The 20,142-nt window shown below is 44.1% G+C and overlaps 1 protein-coding gene across 1 annotated transcript in view; it reads right to left on the reverse strand.

Moving 5' to 3' along the window:
• Samd4a (sterile alpha motif domain containing 4A) overlaps positions 1–20,142 on the reverse strand; it is a 213,794-nt gene that overhangs the window by 42,844 nt on the left and 150,808 nt on the right. Inside the window, exon 4 of the mRNA XM_028758582.1 lies at positions 8,182–8,445. Coding sequence (XP_028614415.1) covers positions 8,182–8,445 — 264 coding nt within the window. The remainder of the gene's footprint in view (positions 1–8,181; positions 8,446–20,142) is intronic.

The raw sequence follows: 20,142 nt of genomic DNA on the forward strand, positions 1-20,142 counted from the left end.
TTCCTTCCTTCCTTTCTCCCTCCCTCCCTTCCTCCCTCCCTCCCTCCCTCCCTTCCTTCCTCTCTTCTTCCTTCCCTCCCTCCCTCCCTTCCTAAATGCTAGTTCCTTTCTAGAAAGCAACTTGGACAGCTGGAGTCTCCTGGGATAGGCAGGACTGGGCGAGCTTGCCTCAGTCATTTCTTCAAAATGCAGGTCAGTAGGTGAAGTTTTCCTAGAAAAGGTTCCTACAACCACTTCACAACAGGATGAACTAGGCCTTCCTGAAGACTTATTTCCAGACACATTCCTGGGAAATGTAGGCTCTTTTGACCTGCGCATCCTTAAGGAGGCCAGCCTACTTGTATAGCGTCTAGTTCAGTGCCATGTATCTACGGATCTCTCTCTCCTTCCTACAGGGAAGACGAGTGAACAATGAGAAAAAAAGTCTCAGTCCTTAGGACTGCAACCTCTCAGCTATACAGTAAGACCCCGTCTCCACAACAACAATGAATCCCAAAACAACAGCAGAGAAGAACATAGCCTACCAATCTCTCTCTGGTCGGTGGGGGAGAGACTTTCTCTTGCCAGAGATTAAAACAGAACTCCATTAAGTGGGAACAGGCAAAGTGAAGTAAGAGCCTTGACTTTCATTCCCACATGCAATAATTCTAATGACTGGGTTGCTGGAGTCTCTAAGAAGTTAGCCAGGGTTGCACTCCGAGAAAAGCCTAGATGTCAGTCTGTTGGAGGCAATGTTGAGAACCATTTGAACTTCTTAGCTTGGATCTTCTCATTTCTGTGTGAAAAGCTGTGGCTATGGTTGGAAGAGTCAGGTACGTGGGAGACGCAGACAGTGTTTGGCAGAGATGCTGAAATGCAAATTCAGCATATATGTCACCAGAGTACAGTTGTTTAGCTTCATCTAGGTTGCTTCTGTTGGACATAGAAATGCCAGGTCCAACAATCCAAGCTAGAGAGACATCCTCTCATGGCATTAAAGAGAGATATGCTTGCTATAAGTGAGGGAGAGTTCCCTGCCAACTGAGGGAATATTACTATTTACTCAGCATTTACTGGGTGCCATTAGTAGAGGTCAGACTCTGTGAAGGCATGGACTTGTCATCAAGGAAGCTGTGATCCAGAGAGCATGAATGAATCCTATGCAAAAATTATAACAGCTCCAGTTTAAGCACTGAGAACACCCAAATCCTGGGGTAGCACAGAACAATGAATGCTTGGGTTTGCCAAAGTAGTGAGAGGAAGCCCCTTGCATCCCACTGCTTGGAAGGGCAGCAGCTTGGAGTCCACTGGGCCAACCACATTGTAGAAGCCATTTCATAAGGTAGGAACACCAGAAGCAAAAGCCAGAGCCATGGGACATTTAGGGTAGAGAAAACGCTTGGTGAATGCTGGAAACAGCTAGAGACGAAGTGGGGACACAGGCAGGGAGTCAGGTGCCTGAAATATGAAATGTCAAAGTGAAGAAAGTAGAGTTTTGTCTTGTGGATGATGGAAAGCCATTGAAATCTGCGCATTGGAAACACAGGTGACATATAGAAAGATGACAGTGGTCATGGGAGGGTGTCTGGAGGCTGGTGAGAAAGGCCAGCCTGTGAGTTGAGGAAACCTTGAGGAGGGCTTGAGGAAGGTGAGAGGGGGATGAAAGAGTACAAACTGATGGTACTGGGATGTCAGAAAGAATAGGGAGGGATGGAAACAAAGGAACTGAAGATGGCTCCTTTGGTTCAAGTTTGGTGAGAGGAAAAACAAGTGGAGAGCCAGCAGACCAAGCAAGACCTTGGGAGAAGGCTGAGCTGAAGAACAGCTAGCCTTGTCAATACACATGCTTGTTGGCCTGTCATGGAAGTAGATGCAGCTACATAGCCAAGGAACATTTTTGAGTGAGGCCAGAATAAAGCCATGGTGAAGCTTTGGGGTGGCATGCTTTGAGGGAAGAGGTTTAGGAAGAGAAGGCTATATGCATAATAGGAGGCCTTGTGCTATGGGGTTCCCTTCCTTCCTGAAGCTCTCTCCAGTTCCTGTTGCAGGCAACGTTGGTTTATCTTCTCCTGGCCATTTTGGGTAACATATCCATCTTGCATACATACAATATACACCCACAGGTCTTTAGCAATGGGATCAAAGTTCTACACGATGCCCATTTTTCTTCTTTTAGAGTATGGATACCTTGATCACAGAGAGGTTTTATGTTATGTCCTCAGCTCACACAGAAGCTGAGTTCCAGTGAGAGTATGGGGTGCTTTCCTCTTATGCCTCTTATGCTGGGTCAACAAGCCATGGGGCACCCAACCTCAAATGCGAACAAGCTGATGAGGGAAGCAACAGAAGGGGGAGAGGTTAAGATAGCTCATTGTCTAGAAGAAAGAAACATAGACGAGCAACTTTCACAAGAGAGCTTATTTATGGTACTCTTGGTACCTGATAACAGAAACCAATTCTTATTTGTCACAAAGCACTAGCGTGATCTCTCACAGCCTTTTCTGTAGGACGTGGCTTGCATCCATGGTCTCTGAGGGGAGAGAAGAAAAGCAGAGGAGAGGTTCGAAGGGACTAACACCTCACTGTTAAAGTCAGAAAGAAAGCAAATCCTGCAAGAACTAAGAACAGCCATCTAGCGATACCGTTTAGTTCTGTTCCAGGCACTGAGCAAAAGGAGGAGGTGACCTTGCTGGGTCCTTAGAAGCTGGGTCCTCTTAAGGGGAACTTCTTGATCTGAGGAGTGTCCAGGGTGTTTCAGGAGGGCTCCCTTCTCATGGAGACATACTGTAAGTCTTTGAACAAATGAATGTGGGGGTAATACTTCAAAGAATTAAATGCAAACAGTGAATTAAATTTCTTCTAGATGCTTCCTTTGACCACAACATTGCTCAGTGCTGTCCTTAAACAACCTGCTTTGTACTGCTAAAGGGAAGCTGAGGTTCTTAAAGACCCCAGCTGAAGGTTATACACACTCAGTAAGGAATGGAGATTAAAAATCCTGAGACTTCAGGACCTAGGAGTCCTGGGATTTGCTGTTTAAAGACATCAGAGGTCTTAGCTTATCAGAAGCTATTAGCACAGATCCATGGCCATGAGGACCCATTTGTAGTACAGGTCACATGTTGACATCATAGAGTTAAAACACGAGTACACACACACACACACACACACACACACACACTCACACACACCACTGAATTTATTCTAGTTAAACACATTCAAGACAACACCTGGAAAGGCAACTTTCTGACTCTAAATCATTCTCTGTGATAGCAGATCTGGAGTGTCCCAACTACTTAGGGTGCCACACCATGCCCTCTCCATCACTCAGACTTTGACGACCCTCGGAGGTGCTGCATTCAAAAATCCTTTCTACAAAGTTTCTCACAGTTTCTCCTCCCGCTACCCGCTCACTTCTAAATAATCCTTCTCATTTCCAATCTGAGAGAGGCCAAGACTTAAAGGCTTACATTTCAAAAATGACTCCAAATTCCAAGGAGTCATTTGCTATTTGCTAGGAGACAATATACTTTATTTGCTATGTGGGGAAAAGTTTACTCAAGTTCCAGCTGAGAGACTCCCTTGAAAAGACAAACATTTTCCACAGTCAATGGCCTTCTCCGTTCTTAACAACTGTGTGTCTGTCAAGGTTATGGCAGCCAGGAGTCCCCCCTTTTGTCTCTATTATGTCTACACACATGCAGTACATCAGGTTCTATTATCTCTGTGTTTCTGTGCTAATGGGAAGTGTCAAGTCACAAGTATACCCAGTTGATGCTATCCTGCGATAAAAAAGCTCCAGCTTCCACCGAGAGCATATAGTACCAATCTCCACTCCCTCATCCGGGCAACCATTCTTCCTACAGCCGGATTCTCAAATTCCCTAATCCCCTTTCATGTATGCATACCACTGAAACTGCTCCCCTGGGCTGAGGAGGAGCATGGAGCCCCCCCTCCAGCCCCGTGGGGTCCACTGAACACTTGCATACCTTCCCAGGACTATTCAAGGTTCCCACATTTACCATGCCCCAAATTGTCCCTCATTAATTCCCATAGACCTTTGCACTGTAGAGGAGATTTCTAGGTGTCCCAGACAGAAACCTAGGGGTCATTCTAAATGCCACCTGCTCACCGCTGTTCACATTCAGAGGTCACCAAGTCTTTACAATTCAGTTTCTCATGGAGGACTTAGGTCACACGCCTTGGTCTTTATTCTCACTGGCACTTGGCTTAGCCCAGTTTCAGTCTCCTCGTCTATTACTGAACAGCCCCGCCTCTCTATTGGCTTTCACGTCTAGAACCCCCTCTCCTTTACCTTCATGAGCATCGAATACATTGCAGTGAAGGCTCCATTTCTGATATGCAGATCTAAGCAGGTGGTCCTATCTTAGAAATTCCTTCAACAATTTCAGACTAGAAGGCACAATCCTTTTAAAGGCCAAGGGGCTTCCTCTGCAGACCTGTTTCCCACATGCCTTCTACACTCCAGTCATGGGCTGTGCCCCTACCTCACACAAGTTCACAATGCTGTTGCCTCGGCAAAGAATTCCTTCGGTCCATCTGTCCTGGCTGGCGTGCAGTCATGCTCTGAGGTGTGGATCCAGGTCTCACCCCTCTAGAGACTTCCCTCCTGTTTGAATTAGGGCTGCTCTTGGTGTTTGTCTCAAGTCGGGACAAATGTTTAAGAGATCATCTTTCACAGCAGAGTCCTCACATCAGGTATCTGGTGTTACGTAAGTCTCCTGGACCTAGAGGACGCCTCCCCTCTTTCTCCCCAGGGCCCCATAAGTACAGAGAAGCCCGATGGTTTAGATGAGGACAAAAGTGAGCCAGGGAATCTCCCCTATACCAAAGCCACACCAGGAGCCCTGGCCCTTTGATAAACCTCAGGGCCTCATCACCTTGGAGGGCTCACCATGCTACTCTGAGTGACACATCTGTTCCTCCACTGACAGGCTGCCTTCTTTCTAGGAAAGAAGTGACTTAGTAATATGAGACTTTCATCTCTCTCACGCCCGAGATAAGAGCTAAGAGAGTACATCCAATTCATCAGCTACCTGGGGATGGGGGATATTATAACTGAGGACCAACTTAGAATCAAGAGTCTCTCCCCTGAGATAAGTCACAGTGAAGCTTTTTGAAAAGGACATGGAGACCGGAATTTAAACCACAGCCAGCACAGTTAGTCCAAACCTTTATAAGGAGCTGCCTCCTGAGGGATTGGTAACAGGAAAATTCCATATTCCGGCTCAGGTTGCTGCTTGAGGCTTCTAGTGGATGTTCAATCCCGTGCTTTCCCTTTAACCTGAAGCCCTACCTATTCCATACAGCCAACCCAAACGACTGGGTCAAGTGTTTACTAGAAGAAACAAAGCAAAGAGATTCAGGAGGAAGCAATTAATCCTCTAAGGGTTTATTCTGCATGCTTGACCCAAGAGATATGTTACCTAGGGAGGATGGTGGCCAAGCTGGCTAGTCTGTCCAGATGAGAACATAGGTAAGAACAAGCTCACTATTTCAGCCATGCACACCAGGTGGCCAGAAAAACTAATGCAATTATGGTGGCTTTGATTTTTTTTTCCCCCAAGATGTGAGGTGAGGGTGATGTACACACCCAGAGGATTTGGCACTCTTCTAAATTCTACTCCGGCTTCCATGTTCTCACAGACCAGATATTTGCCAATTAGAAAAACAGCCATTAGGTGATGGCCCAAGCGTTCCTGCCAAGGGACCCAAGGCACAGGAAGGCTCTTCTCAGATTCACATGAGTCGACTCCATAATCCACTGCTCAGAAAGTAGGAATTGATTTGCAAATTGACATGATCATCTGCTCTTAGGCCTGGAGACCAAATGACAAATCCTTGGACTGGTATGCTAAGGGTTGTTTCTTAGATGAAACTTTAAGAGGCTCTGCTGAGTAATCCTTGAGGTAGAGGAGTTCTTGGAGGCCACTTTACAATAGAGCTGGAAAAGGAACATTTATGCTCAACAAATACTGGCCCTATGACACTTCAGAATGCTAATGTTTCAGGGTTCAGACATTTCTACCATCTGGAACTGTCAGTTGAATTGAAAATGTGTTTTCCCTATAAATAGAATTCTTTATCATCAATTCCATTCCTTCCTTTGAGTTTTCCCCTGTTACTTGCTAGTGTCTGCATACATGGGAGTCTCCATCCACTTCTTTAAGAAAAGGTAAGTTCAATAGATCAAAGAAGACAGAAACACATGGAGAAAGTCCTTCATTCCAACCAGCCACCAAATAGCTTCTTTTCGTTGATATCTATGTGCTCACAATGAAAATCCTGGATGTGACATTTTGTCTGTGTGATTCTGTGATTGACAAAGTTTCAAGAATTCTAGAGAAAGGAGTCACACTAGCTCACTTACAGATAACCCTTGAGTTCTAGAAAGTGTTTAACTTTTATAAAAGCAAAACTAAACAAACAAACCCAAACCAGTGGTATACTTATTTTCAATTTTCCCTTTCGTGCATGTTTCTTTACAAATTGATATAGTATCTCTATTCACTTCTTACCTTAGAAGCCTGAAAGCACACATTTACCCACTTTGGGAGAATGTGTAAGTGTGTATAAGCCCTCTAAACAAGTGAAGACGTAACAGGAAAGCAAGTAAATAAAGAAAAAGGAAGGAGGGAAGCCCGTGCTCAGACACTAGGCAGTGAAGTCAGCATTCTTCCAAGCAAATGGCCTATTCCTCAGGGTCCACCTTGCTGGTCAAGATGCAAACAATGCTTCTCTTGTGTTATCAGTGGAACAACATACACTGTCCCAGAATCAGGCTGTCCAGACACTTCACGTGGATGTGGAATCCCTTGGGAACAGGTTTTGCCCATCCTCCAACATTATTGTGCAGTCCCCAGAGCCCTGAGGAAGAGGGTTATACACCCTGTATGCCAAAATGACCCACTGTGTTAGCTGTTTTTAAAGACTCATGTGTATCCCCAGTGGAAAACTTCAAGACACATCCTACTTCCAAGGGTCTCTCGGCACATGCTCATTGTGGGGAGTGGCTGGGATAGGGAAACATAACCATAAACTCCTCAGAGAAAGGCTGGAGGACAGCCTCACTTCCTAAGCTGACGGGCTCCACTTTTCAACCTAGTGCTCTCTTAGATCTGGCACTGGAGAAGATGTGGGCATAGCCTCTGTGCCAGGTTCCAATCTTGGGAGGGGATGAGGTCAAGAGATTCTTTTACAAGGGGATTAGAAACAACAAACCTCAGGACTGTGTGTTAACAGCAGCATAGAGGCCCCTCTCAGAGCCTGTCCTCAGCACTGTCCCAGAAGCCTGCCTGGTTATTGTCTCACTAGCTAACACTGTAATCCGCATGTCTCTGATGAGCATCTTCCCCTAAGGACTTCTATCCTTCTAACAGCTGGCATCTAAAAACACAGAATGCATGCATCCTCTGTGAGCTCATCATTGGTAATTTGGAAATCTCTGTCTCCTGAGGAGGATCTGTAGGAGAGGGTCTATTGACAGGTGATGGTGGAACATTTATTTAGGTTGCACAATAGGTCTTTATCATCAATGTGGAAATCTATTACCCGGGTTAAAACACTGGTAGTTCTCATGTCCCTGAAGCAGATGCAAAGAAAAGGGCTTAAAGGTTTCTTTGAACTTCAAACAAAAATGGAGTAATAAAAAGAAATATTACTACTATTCTGGATTAGGAAAAAATAAATAAAAGATCAATTGCTTGTTTTTCTGAATTAGTTACAGGTTTCTGGCCATAGCAAGGCAGAGGTGGAGTAGCTTAGCATCTTTTCAGATGACCCTATCCAGGCTGGCAGGAGCCTTCATTGTCCAAGAATCAGTGCACAGAAAACACAAAAGAGGATGTTGGCCTTTCTTGCTCTGGGTTCTGGGTTAGGGCAAGTGATCACTGAGCACTGATCTAGGATCAGAAAGTCAGGACTGTGATTAATGCCAGCTCGAGGACACTTTCAGAGCCTGCCCTTGGCATTGTCCCCAAAGCCTGCTTGGTTGTTGTCTCACCAGCTAACATTGTTATCAGCTGGAAGGAGACTTTCTAAGACCTTCCTCCAGGGCCACCTCTGGAGTTCTGGAAGGCATGGCTTGAATGCAGGAGCCTAAGGGGAGGGGCTGGGCTCCCTCTCTCCTGTTGACCACCTCTCTTTCCCCTTGGACTCTGGGTTCCTCATGTGGTCACTCACCTTTCATACCACTACCTTCTTCTTGGAATGTGTTACGAGCAGTGGTCTGATCTTCTAAGTGTTCACTCCCACCACTTCCTGAAGAGGCTACACTGCTTTGTGGAGACAGGGGGGCATGATCGGATGGGAGGCACTGAGATCCTCTAGCTCGTAAGTCCTCATGAGACATCCATCCATGTCCTAGAGGCTGGTTTGGCACATTCATGGGTGGGGTAAGGGACACAGATCGTTTCAAAGGGCTGTGGTGTGCCTGGCCTGAGAGAACTGGAAAAAAAAATAGAATGAAATAGGTTATTCTCCCCACTTTAGCCTGGGACGCAGAATAACCCACAATACCTTTGAACCCTCAGAGATACCGTGACTAACTCTTATACTCCACTGGTGGTCATAGTGGGCTGATCAGGCCTGAGACTATCCTATCCTCTGCATGGTTCAAAAGGAGGCTGCCTGGACTTGCTTGTGGTCCAAACCTACGGTGCTCACACACCTGGTCTTAGTGCTTGTGAGTTTGGATCTGACTTTATTTCGAACCTACAAATCAGACTTTGGAGCGGGGACCTACACAATGGGCAAGGCTGACAGCCTAAAAGTGACCATCTGACCAAAGGGAAAAGAGCATTGTTGGATAATTTTATGTTTTAAACACCAAGCATGATATTTCCCATATCGGTACGGAGGGCTTGAAGGGACAGGCAGGCTGGTCACCATTGGGGAATCTTTGCAGGGCTGATCTAGAAGCTGAACTAGCCAGCCTAAAGAGGAGTCAAGAAACTGTCACCTTTGAATGGTGGTAGGGCTCAAGGAGGGAAGCCAGCACTGACGTGACCTCAGGGTACGGGGCACTGGCAGGCAAGCTGAAAGGGCTAATTCTTTCCCTTGCCCTCAGGGTTCATGTCAAATTTTATCTGGCAAACACCTTCAGGTAACAAGGCTTTCATTCAGAAGCCACCAAAGCGCTCTCCCAGTAAGCATGGTCAGTCCTTCCACACAGTGGGCAACATCTGCATGGCTCCTTTTTTATTTTCCAGAAAACTAGGAAAAAGCAACAAAATGCACATAACTGGCCAAATTAAATTGAAGGCATTCAAAGGAGGGATTTAAGCGACATCAATGCTGAGGGAGCCGATGTTACCCTTGGTTGGTTTTGATGGGCGTGTAAAGGGACTTTACAAAATAAGTCTATTCATTACTTTTCCCTCAGTCTATTTTGACTGCTGCTGTACTAATGTGGAACTGAGCCACATACATTTTTAAACATTTTCCAGGGAAGCCATTAAACTCCATCTCCAGCTCTAACCCCTCCAGTGAGGCATTTGCTGTCCCTACTTTCAGCCATGTATTTCTTTACTGGCAAGAACTTTCTGTGTTTTGCAGTAGGTAGACTAGATAGCTCAAATGGTGGAAGGTATTGCTTTTAGACCACATTTCTGGAGGGACAGTACCTACATAAGGACCAGAGCAGGTGATTAACATGACCCCACTTACAAAATAAAGGCCAGAGCCAAAAGGCAGACAGTTGCCAAAAAGCATGTCTGAGACAGTAATGGTATGGTCTGATGGTTAGCTGGCAACACTCTAAGAGCAACAAAGTTCAATACTTTGGGGGTCAATGTTTCCACTTGACCTTGCATGTGAAATGGAGCAATCAGAAGGACTAAATAATAAAAACGTCTTTATTAACAAAACAAGTGTGTTGGAGGTGGATAGGGACACTTTTGAGTTTAACATTTGTTATCTACTTAGGTTGACAAATTTCTAATTTGAGTAGATTCTGTTGAAGGCACAGGATTTTTTATCTACCTTACAGATATATGAGTATAGCTTAAAAAAATCCTATCAGGTTTGCCTTTTCACTAGATTAAAGAACAGATTATTTGAAAAGGCTCCCTGGAAAATGCACTTCTTCCCAATTGGAGAAGAATTGGGAAAACAAAACAAAATAAATAAATAGGAAACAGCAACAAAATGAAGAGAGAAACCAATAGAAAGAAAAGCTAGACATCCAGAAAATTCATTTCATGCCTGTCTAAGCATTTATGTAAAATTGGGCAGACTTGTCTGAAACCTCTGAGTGCTGGAATATTCTTGGCTCAGCTCTGCGTTTTTGTACCTCTGGTGGGGACTTCAAATGGTGCTGGCCAGGTATGACCACATTTCCAGATGGGGCTTCCTCTGCACAGCTGGAATTCAAGTGAGTTAGAAACCACAGAATAGGACCTGCCAAATAGGGACTGGTCAGAGCAGGTGGGACCTGTGGTATCTAGGACGTTTAGAGGCAATCACAAAATTGATAAGCAATATCCATGTCTCATGGTTCATGGTTGCTGTTAGTACGGTATTTACTTAGGATGCATGTGTGTATGCACATATGTACCACAGTGTGTATGTAGAGGTAGGAGGACAGCTGTAGGACTCGGGTCTCTCCTACTAGTGAGTTCAAGGACTGAACTTAGGTTGTCAGGCTTGTCAGCAAGTGCCTTTGCTCTTTGAGCCATCTTGTGGGCCCCTCATTTTGATTTGGATGCTCAGATTAATATAATGTGTATGTAGTAGCTGAATTACATTATTGAATGGAACCAATTTGTTTTCTTGGACCTAAAGGTTTCTCAAAATCCACACTGCCTCTCACTCCTGGTGGAATGGCAAGTGTGGGAAGCTGCCAGTGTCCCAGAATGCCACTGGAGATTGGGATTAAAGGTAGATATTTTCCTCACTGAATTGGCTTACAGGGATTTGAATAGATACTTACAAAACTGTTTTTGTTTTCCTGAGCTTGAGTGAAGTCAGAGGGGAGAGGGCATGAACTTGGCCTTTGTTTCTAATAAATCACTTGTAGTTAAGATGCCAGGGCCTTTTTTCCTGGTGACTTTCTGTCAAAGGCCACCTCTTCTCTATCATAGCGGGAACTCTCTGATCCTGAGGGCTGCCCATACTCAGGTCTCTCTGAAGTCATCTTTCAGGGGCAGCCAAGCATAGAACCTCACACAAACCTTCTGATATTTAGAGAAGGTTGGGGGTTTACAGCTGTGCTGAATGTCACATTTAAACCAAAGGAAGACTATGCTAGGCAAATGCCCTCTTCTTCCCAGAAGAACAGAGACACATGGTCAGTGCAGGCCTCTCTTCTTAATCTTTTCTTTTTAGATCTCTTTATTTTTAGTTTATGTGTATGAGTTTTGTCTGTTTGTATGTCTGTGTACCACGTGCATGCCTGATGTTCTTGGAGGCCTGAGGATAGTGTCAGATCCCTAGGAACTTGAGGCGTTGTGAGCTGCCTGATGGTGGTGCTGGGAACCGAACTTGGGTTCTCTGTGAGAACTTCGAGTACTCTAGCCACTGAAACATTTCTTCAGGCCAGTCTTCATGTAGGGAGGAGACTGGAGTTGAGAGATGACTGTAGGGTGAAGACAAACCCATAGGTCTAGGGAGTCTTCGGTGTTAGCTTTTATTCTGGAGTAATTGGGTCTAAAGCGGCAAAGGGGGTATGACTGTTCTAAACAGGAGGAGGACTAGTACACAGCTACAGTATTAACAAGGTGGCTGGTGTGGCACCATGGTTGCATTTGTTTCTAGAACTCATCTGAAGCAGTGACCCGTGGGGAGAGAAGATATGGACATTCAGGGAAAATAATAATACTAAAAATTACTACTACTACTCCTACTGAACATTATTTGCTTGTGAGTCAGGATGGAAGAATGGTAAAAGCAGACTATGAGAAGCCGTCTAGCCTGGCTGGTGGTAGCTGCCCCAGAAGGACTCTGGCAAGAGGCTTTAGAATGCACTTGTTATTGACTACTGTGTGGTAGCCAGTGGCTAATGACTGTTTCAGAGGGCTGTCCCAGAGTCATGTGTAAATGCTTCAGAATGAAGTGTGCCTTTACAAAACCTCCACAGGGATCAGAAATTGGCAAGTTCTACTCGAGTGGAAGCCCTAAATTTATGCTGCATCTGTGATGTTGACAACAGTGTAGGAGGGGCAGCGTGCTGTCGGATGGCTTCGTCATAGGAGAACTCATATTAAAATCTGCCCAGGGGAGCACAATCACGACTCTCTTGCACCTGAGTCACTGACATGACAACTCCGGATTGTATAGAGTACAGATTTAATTCTGCTTATAGTTTTAGGAGTCGCTATAAGAAATTTCAAGTCTGTACTCATCTGTCTAAGAAGCCTTACACACACTTGCCTTTGGAATGTCATAACCTGGGGAGCATTTATAAATTCAAATGACCCAAAAGTAAACAGAAAATATTGAGTATTTCTATTTGAAATGTGCAAAAAAAAAAAACAACTAAAAACAATCTGCTATAGCAGCCAAGCTTCATGGCAGCACCGAGGGTGTCCTGACCCCATAATAATCTCCATTATACCACCTGGGGCCAGCCAGCTTCTCCGGCCTCATCTTACCTCGTGACTTTTCTTTCCTTCTCCTAGCATCTTTGATGTGACCCCCTTTCAACACCTTGGAAAGGAAATACGTGATAGCTGTGCATGGAGTGTGTCCTAAGCGTTCAGACTCATTTCTCATTTCCTTTAGCCAACTTTGACTTTGCCTTCATTTTTAATTATTGAGATAAAATTCAGGCAGAAAAAATTTAGCCTGTTTAGGACTTGTTGGAGAATATTAAGTAGAACTTCCTTGTTTCTGCCTCCTGGCAGGAGAAGTGACAGGGTTTGTAGGGGAAAGGCAGGTGTAGGATACTGGACCTGCTGTCTCTCTGGTTCACGGTCAGCCAGGCTCTTACATGAGGGACTTGAGCCAGGATCTGACTGTGCCACTCAAACAATGAAACTCCATCTTAACATCAACGGAGGCCGCTATGGGTCACACACTTCTCAGCTCTTTTTAGTTTTGTGATTTGTGATTTAAAAGACATTTTTATGAGGACAGATTCCTAACGCTTGAGAAGTAGAAGTCTCTAGAAAGACAACATCACTCAATAATTTCAAAATTGAGAGGCATGAGCCCCTGAAAAAATCCCTACACACACCAGGCCCCCGTCAGTGGATGAAATACCGTGCTGTGAATTTAACGAGCATGTGGACAATTTTGGAATTAATTTGAGATGACTATGATAAATGAAGAAGATCTATACTAGGTGTGTCATTATTTTTGGTTTTGTTTTCATTTGCCTCAGCAGATCTGAAGTGGTATTAGTGTTTTAACAGGGACCTCAAACTTTTGATGTATTAACTCATCCAGTTCCTTTGTATACGAAACTGGTGTGCTGGCAACTGGCAGAGATGACTGCTTATGTCTTTGTTGAGAGACAGTTCCCTGTATAATCCAGGTAGTTGTAGGAACTGTCAGAGAACTTTCTATGCTTGTGATTCCCTCAAGTTCAAATCAGCCACGACTTCTCTTTGCTATCACTGGGAGTTTGAGTTTAGGCCGTTGAGGATGTTGAGTGTTTATGTTTCAACGGAGGCAGTGAGGATCCCCACCTACCTAATATGGCCCTCCCCCATCTGAGCAAGTAACCTGGGTGCTCACCTTAGGTTCTGTGAGTACAGAGATCCAGCGACAGCTTTCAGCTTTTTAGTTACCTACATTTTAAACTCAAGAAGTTGCCTGTTTCTCACAGAAATTTGTTAACTTTGAACTTTGTCCCTTTATTTTATCTATGCATTTGGGTGTTTTATCTACATGTATGTCTCTGTATTATGTGTGTGCAGTGCCCAGAGAGACTGGAAGAAGACATTGGGTTCTGTGAGACAGGAGTTACAGACAGTTGCAAGCTGCCATATGGGTGCAGGAAATGCAACCTGGGTCCTCTGGAAGTATAACCGGTGCTTTTAATTGCTAAGCCATCTCTCCAGGCCCCCTTTGTTAAAACTTAAGACTTTCTAGATGTTCGTTTATTAGAATGTAATCTAATAATATAATTAAGCTAAAAAATAAATCATTTTTATAAGAGATAGTTATGGTACAATATGGTCATTTGTATATGTATATATACACATACTTATACATATATGAAAAAGTCATTGATGTGTATTACTATGCATGATTAATATATGATAAAAACTTAAAATATAAGTCATTCTAATTTAGGGATTGAAAAGGTAGAATGGGAGCCCAAATATCTGCATATTATTAAAAGATATTAACTTATTTCACAAATGAATAGGTCCCAAGGGAAAAGGTCCCAAGGGAATCCCTAGGACTCAGGTGACATGTGTGCCCTTATGTGGTAACAAAGCCTCACAGAAGAGCACTCCCTTGTTGTTGCTCACAGTGCACTTTAACAATTATCCCTAGAGCTGCCCTTCCACCCCAGTTAGAGCATCAGGAGAGCCTTTGATGAAACCACTTCAGGACTCACAAAACACCTTATTCTGAGGTCTTACTGATGGAGGTTGGTCAATACGCATCAGGGTTAAAGCAGAAAGAGCCCTTGAAGCCCAGGCTGCGTTTCAGAAAGGTTACTGTCTGAAAGGAACTGGGGTGGGTGGAGTGCTCTGTTTCCCCTCTTAAAGGTTCAGATCTGCTTATCAAGCATAGCTAGGGTTCCATCCTGTGATTTGTCTTGAGAATATGCTTCAGTGCATCTAAGCATTACTACTAGAAGTTTCCAACTTAACAAATGAAGTTCTACTAACACTATTTTGGATGTAGAATTCTAGGCACTTTGCTTCTTTTTCTTTGTTTCTTTCTTTCTTTCCTTCTTTCTTTCCTCCTTTCCTTCTTTCCTTCCTTCCTTCCTTCCTTCCTTCCTTCCTTCCTTCCTTCTTTCCTTCCTTCCTTTCATTTCTTTTCTTTTTTCTGAGACAGGCTCTCACTGTGTAGCCCAGGCTGCCTCATACTCTTAGAGATTCACCTATCTCAGCCTCCTGAGTGCTGGGATTAAAAGTTCATATCACCAAGTCAGGCTAAGCACCTTAAACAAGACTCAAAGGTGAAATGGTTAGGTGACTTTGGGACCTGGATTATTCCTTTTTGATTGGATTTGTGGTCAGAGGCCCTGTGGTGGGAAGCTTTGGGAAAGAAAAAGATTCACAGTATTTCAAGAATACATTTTGAAAAATACAAAGGCAGAGAATTTGATCAATGACATCATGCAAAAAGCCCCAGTAGGACTCATATTTATGGTCATGAACAGATTTGAGTAAGTAGGGGGAGAAGAGAAGACAGGATCATTAGTTATTAGGTAAAAATTCACATGCGTTGTCACCACTGCTTCAGAAAACAGATTACAAGCACATCCAGTCAGTCAAAAGCCTCAACTCCGCATGCTTGCTCTCTGCTTCTTGCCCAAACATTTAGAAAACCAGTGCTTAGAATATGTGGACACCGAAAGAGGTTCCCCCCACCTCTACTTCCTTTTCAGGGAAGAAGAGAGAACATGCCACAAAGCAGAGGTGTAGGTGGTGGATGGGATGTTCCCAGCAAGCCAGAGGGAGAAGCTGCATGCTTTCTGTGAAGAGAAAGTGCCTGTGGAGACCAGACCAGACCAGGCCAGGCCAGGCCAGACCAACCCAGACCAGACTAGACCAGACCAGACCAGACCAGACCAGACCAACCCAGACCAGACCAGACCAGACTAGACCAGACCAACCCAGACCAGACCAGACCAGACCAGACCAGACCAGACCAGACCAAACCAAGACTTTAGAAGAGAATGCTGCAGAGAACATTACAACAAACTTGGCAAGCAGCTATGACTTAATCCTTTTGCTCATTAAATCTTTCCTCATACATTACTGAAAAGAACCATCTCCATACTGCGTCTGCTTCTTGAGAAATCTTCCTGATACCATGATTCCTTGTCATGGCGTCGGCTCTTATTACCTGCAGACGGCTCAGCCCTTGGGCAGAGCAGAAATGTCTGCTTCTGCCTTCACACTATCACTTAAATATTTGGTTTTTTAAGAACTAAATTAGAATGTTTCCGACAGACTTATGTTACAGCATTCATCTTTAGAACATTTCATTGTCGGTTTCTGTAATGGCAAAACTGGGTATCATCCCGTAGGCAATCTATTCAGCTAACTGGTGGTTGACATCACCGCTTCATTACATGGATTAAGTTAGACCAAAACCTAAGTTAGACATTTTACAAATATCAGAAGACTCCCATTTACAATTTTTGTTTCCAATCAAGTGGCTCTGAAAGGATTCATCCAGGAGCCTCTCATACAGTTCCATCAAAACCAAAGACAGTGACAGCAGGAGTCATGTGACACAACATAAGCAGGAGTCCCTAGTGTCCTCAAAGGACAATGGAATTGGTCCAGCCTTTTCCAAATTTGCACACTGGGTTCATTTCTACTTTTCTAGATCCCACCCCCCTACATTTCTAACTCTACATGTCATCCTCAGGTTTATCCAAGAATTTCTATTCACATAAAGCAATGTCCAGAAATGAGATCTGACAGAAGGACAGGCTTTGACTTGTTTAGGACACCAGGTAATGAAAACAGTGACGATCAGCAGATTTAATCAGACATTTCTCTTAAAAGTTTCCCCACATCTGCATTGAGAAAAATCCTCACTGAGTTTAAAGGAGAAACTTGGAGAGGTCTTTCAGGGCAACCTTCTCCTCTAAGCCCTTTCTCTGAAGATGGCTCTCAAATTGTAGCTGCTGCTCCACCCCCTTGCACACCTACCCAGGGAGTGCTTTAGCACTTTACATCACATAATATCCTATCTTGTGCTTAACTACTTGACTACTACTGAGTGTGGGGACCAGCAAGACAATCCATGTTTGTTACTGCAAGTAGCCAGGACTTCCTGACTGAGCATCTGTCCCAAGGCCATGCTTGGCCAGAATCACTGAACACATCACTGGGGCTCTTTTAATACCATGTCACCAGCACCAGCACCTGTTAAGAGAAGCTGGCTAATGCTTGAAAGGAACTAACAAAGAATATTTTCAAGCCCCGTCTATTAGCTCTTGTCTTGATCTGAACCACAAACAAAGTCCTCACTACCACAAGAGCCTCACAGCTCATAAGTAACAGGGACAGGCAGCTCTTGTCTGAATAACAGTCAGGCAAAGTCGGCCATTTTTTGAGCGTGTCTACATCCTACTGCAGACAGGGCAGCCAAAAGCACCATGGGTCCCACTATTTCTCTGAGCCTGAAACACTCAAGTCTGCCTTGATCAAACTACCAGCTTTCTTCTTTCCAGTGTTAGAAGAAAGGTTATAAATAATTAGAAATGTATTATGTAGTCCTAATTCTTAACTTAGCTTCTCAGTAAGAGAACGAGACTGAGAGGCCCAGCAAGGCACTAGCAGAGCAATTTACTGATTAGGGAATTGGCTCTTGTTTTCATTAAAGCATTCCATCTAAATGTCAAATTCAACAATAACACATAAATGACCATTCAAAAGGACCACAATTGGAGCTTATACTGATAATTAGGTGATTTTTTTTGTTGCTAATTAAGAAAAATTGGATGCTTTAGCCTCTCCTGGCTTCTTGATTACATTTGATTGAATCATCATGTGATTCTGGACGAGTTATCAAGCATCCCGGCCCCCATTCTCCTCACCTCTGCCCTTCTCCTGAATGCTAAACCATCACAACCTGCCCCTGTGGGTGTTGGAACACAGAAAGAGTGGTACTGAGTTTGTGCAATTGATTTACTGTGGTCTGTGATTACACATAACAATTGGGATTTTTTGACTTGGAGCTGCATTTATCATTTAAACTGTACTGTTCTTCCCTACCCTAGAGAAACAGCATTCTCATGCTTGCTCTGGACACATGTACTTGAGTATTATCAATCACTACTACCATAAGAAACTTCCAGAGCCAGGGCATAACTCAGTGCCCAGGGCAGGGGCAGGAGTTGAAGATCCTTCCTTCTTCCTGGATATACAGATAGAGAAGGCTGGCAAGAGCCTTCAGATCCTGGCCGCAGATAGAACAGGCCCAGAAGGTCACTGGGGCTGGTTGAGTCCAGATGCTTGCTCTGACCTAGGAGTTGAGGGGCTCCCTTTGCTCCCTGTCTATTGCCCCCATCCCTTCTACCTGCCCGACAAGTGGTAGAGATGTGTGTTTACTGATTTATTTATGTGTGTTTACTGATCTATTTAACATTTTCTTAAACAATGATCACCACCCCATGTGGAGGTCCTTTAACTGGATGTGAGGGTTGCAAAAAGGGTTGGTGGTATTACAAGTTTTCTCAACATACAACTACCAAAAATTAATTCAAAATAGAGTATGTAACACATCTGAGGGGTTTCTGGCAGCACTCAACCATATTGCATTGGATGATCTCACTGTGGCCTCGGTTCTGCGCACCCAACGTGACAATTAGCGTTGCATACACCACACAATACCAACAAACACTGCTCAGAACACCTGGCTCAGATGCGCAGCTACCATAAGTTTTGAATTGCAGCGGTTTCCCTCTATGTACAGGGTTTTCTGCTCTTATAGAGTGTAATATAGAGCCCTAGAGAGACCTAATCTCACTCTGTAGCTCAGAGAGGCCTTGAACGTGTGATCCTCCTGCCGTAATCTCCCAAGTAGCTGGAGTTACAAGTCTGCATTACAAAAGAATCAATACTTAATTCCTAACATAAAATAAGCATACTCATACTTCTTATTATTTTTCAAGTTTGATATTTGTCTTTTAATAGGTGATAAAATTCTGTGTATACCAAAAAATGGCTTTAAAATAAATTTCTTCATGGTTAATATCAGTACATGTTTGATTTGTATAACTATTTTATATATGAAGGCCCTGTAATAATTTCTCAGGTGCATTTGGAAATGGAAAATTTTTAAGTAGCCATGATCTATTAAACATTTTCTGTTTTCTTTATTCATTTATTACCTGCTTGTGAATTCCTATTTGCTAAAACGCTGCTCATTCCCACCAAAGTGATACTAGCATGCATTTCATAGCCATTCATAGACAGGAATGTCTAAAGCTCTGACTCATCCCAACTCCTTGCTACAGCACAGTAAGGAGATACTTGCTTAGCTCTTCCAGGTCGAGCAAGTGTCCACTTGGTTTTGTTGGTGTGGTCACTGCTTAACAAGGGGTAGTGCTGAATGCTACCTCATCTTTCTTGAATGCAAAGAGGCCGTGATGATGTGCTGGTTAGCTTTCTCTCAATTTGTTACAACCTGGAGTCATCTGGGAAGAGGGAACTTCAGCTGAGGGACTGCCAATATCGATTGGCTAATGGATAAGACTGTGGGGGCGTTTTCTTGATCCATGATTGGTGTGGAAGGATGCATCACCCAGCCCCCAGGCCTCTGTGCTGAGCATCCCTGGGCCAGTGGTTCTGTGTTGTGTATGAAACTTTGAGCAGGCCATGGGGAGCATTCCTCCAGGGTCTCGGTTCCTGCTCTCTGGCCCCCAGGTTCCTACTTAAGTTCTTACCCTCAGTGACGGTCTGTGATGTGGAAGTATAAGCTGGATGAACCTTTGCCTTTCCAAGTTGCTCTTGGCAATGGCGGTTTATCACAGCCATAGAGACTCCGAAGACAACCATCCTTAGACAAACGTTTTGAATCCTAGACAATCATGCTTTCTCTTGTGGCCATTTTCACTCTTCTTAAGCAAGAGGATAGAGACAGGGCAGGGACAGCTCAGGGCTTCTCTGAACATTAGAGGAATCAGGGCAGGGACAGCCCAGGGCTTCTCTGAACACGAATCACACACTGAAACCTCATGACACACTTTCCCTTAGTCCAGAAACACAGCTGTTGAAAGCATAAGTGATTCTCAATCAGAATCCAAAGTGCTCTGGACCCAGGGATTAGCAGTGCTGGTGCCTCCTGGGACCATGATAGAAAATCCGGCTCTTAGGCCTCTCCTGGGGTTACAGAATCAGGATCTGTATTTTTGCAACGTGAGCTCCCATTCTGGGTTAAGACACATTGATTATACACTGGTAGTGAGAATCTTGGAATTTTAATTTCTTTAAAAACACAGAAATATCATAAGGATATGTGGGGCCAAGGAGCCAATATGTGGGGGCTGGGGGA

This window comes from Grammomys surdaster, unplaced genomic scaffold (genome assembly GCF_004785775.1).
Source record: "Grammomys surdaster isolate TR1022 unplaced genomic scaffold, NIH_TR_1.0 126198, whole genome shotgun sequence".
In the NCBI taxonomy this organism is placed as follows: domain Eukaryota; kingdom Metazoa; phylum Chordata; class Mammalia; order Rodentia; family Muridae; genus Grammomys; species Grammomys surdaster.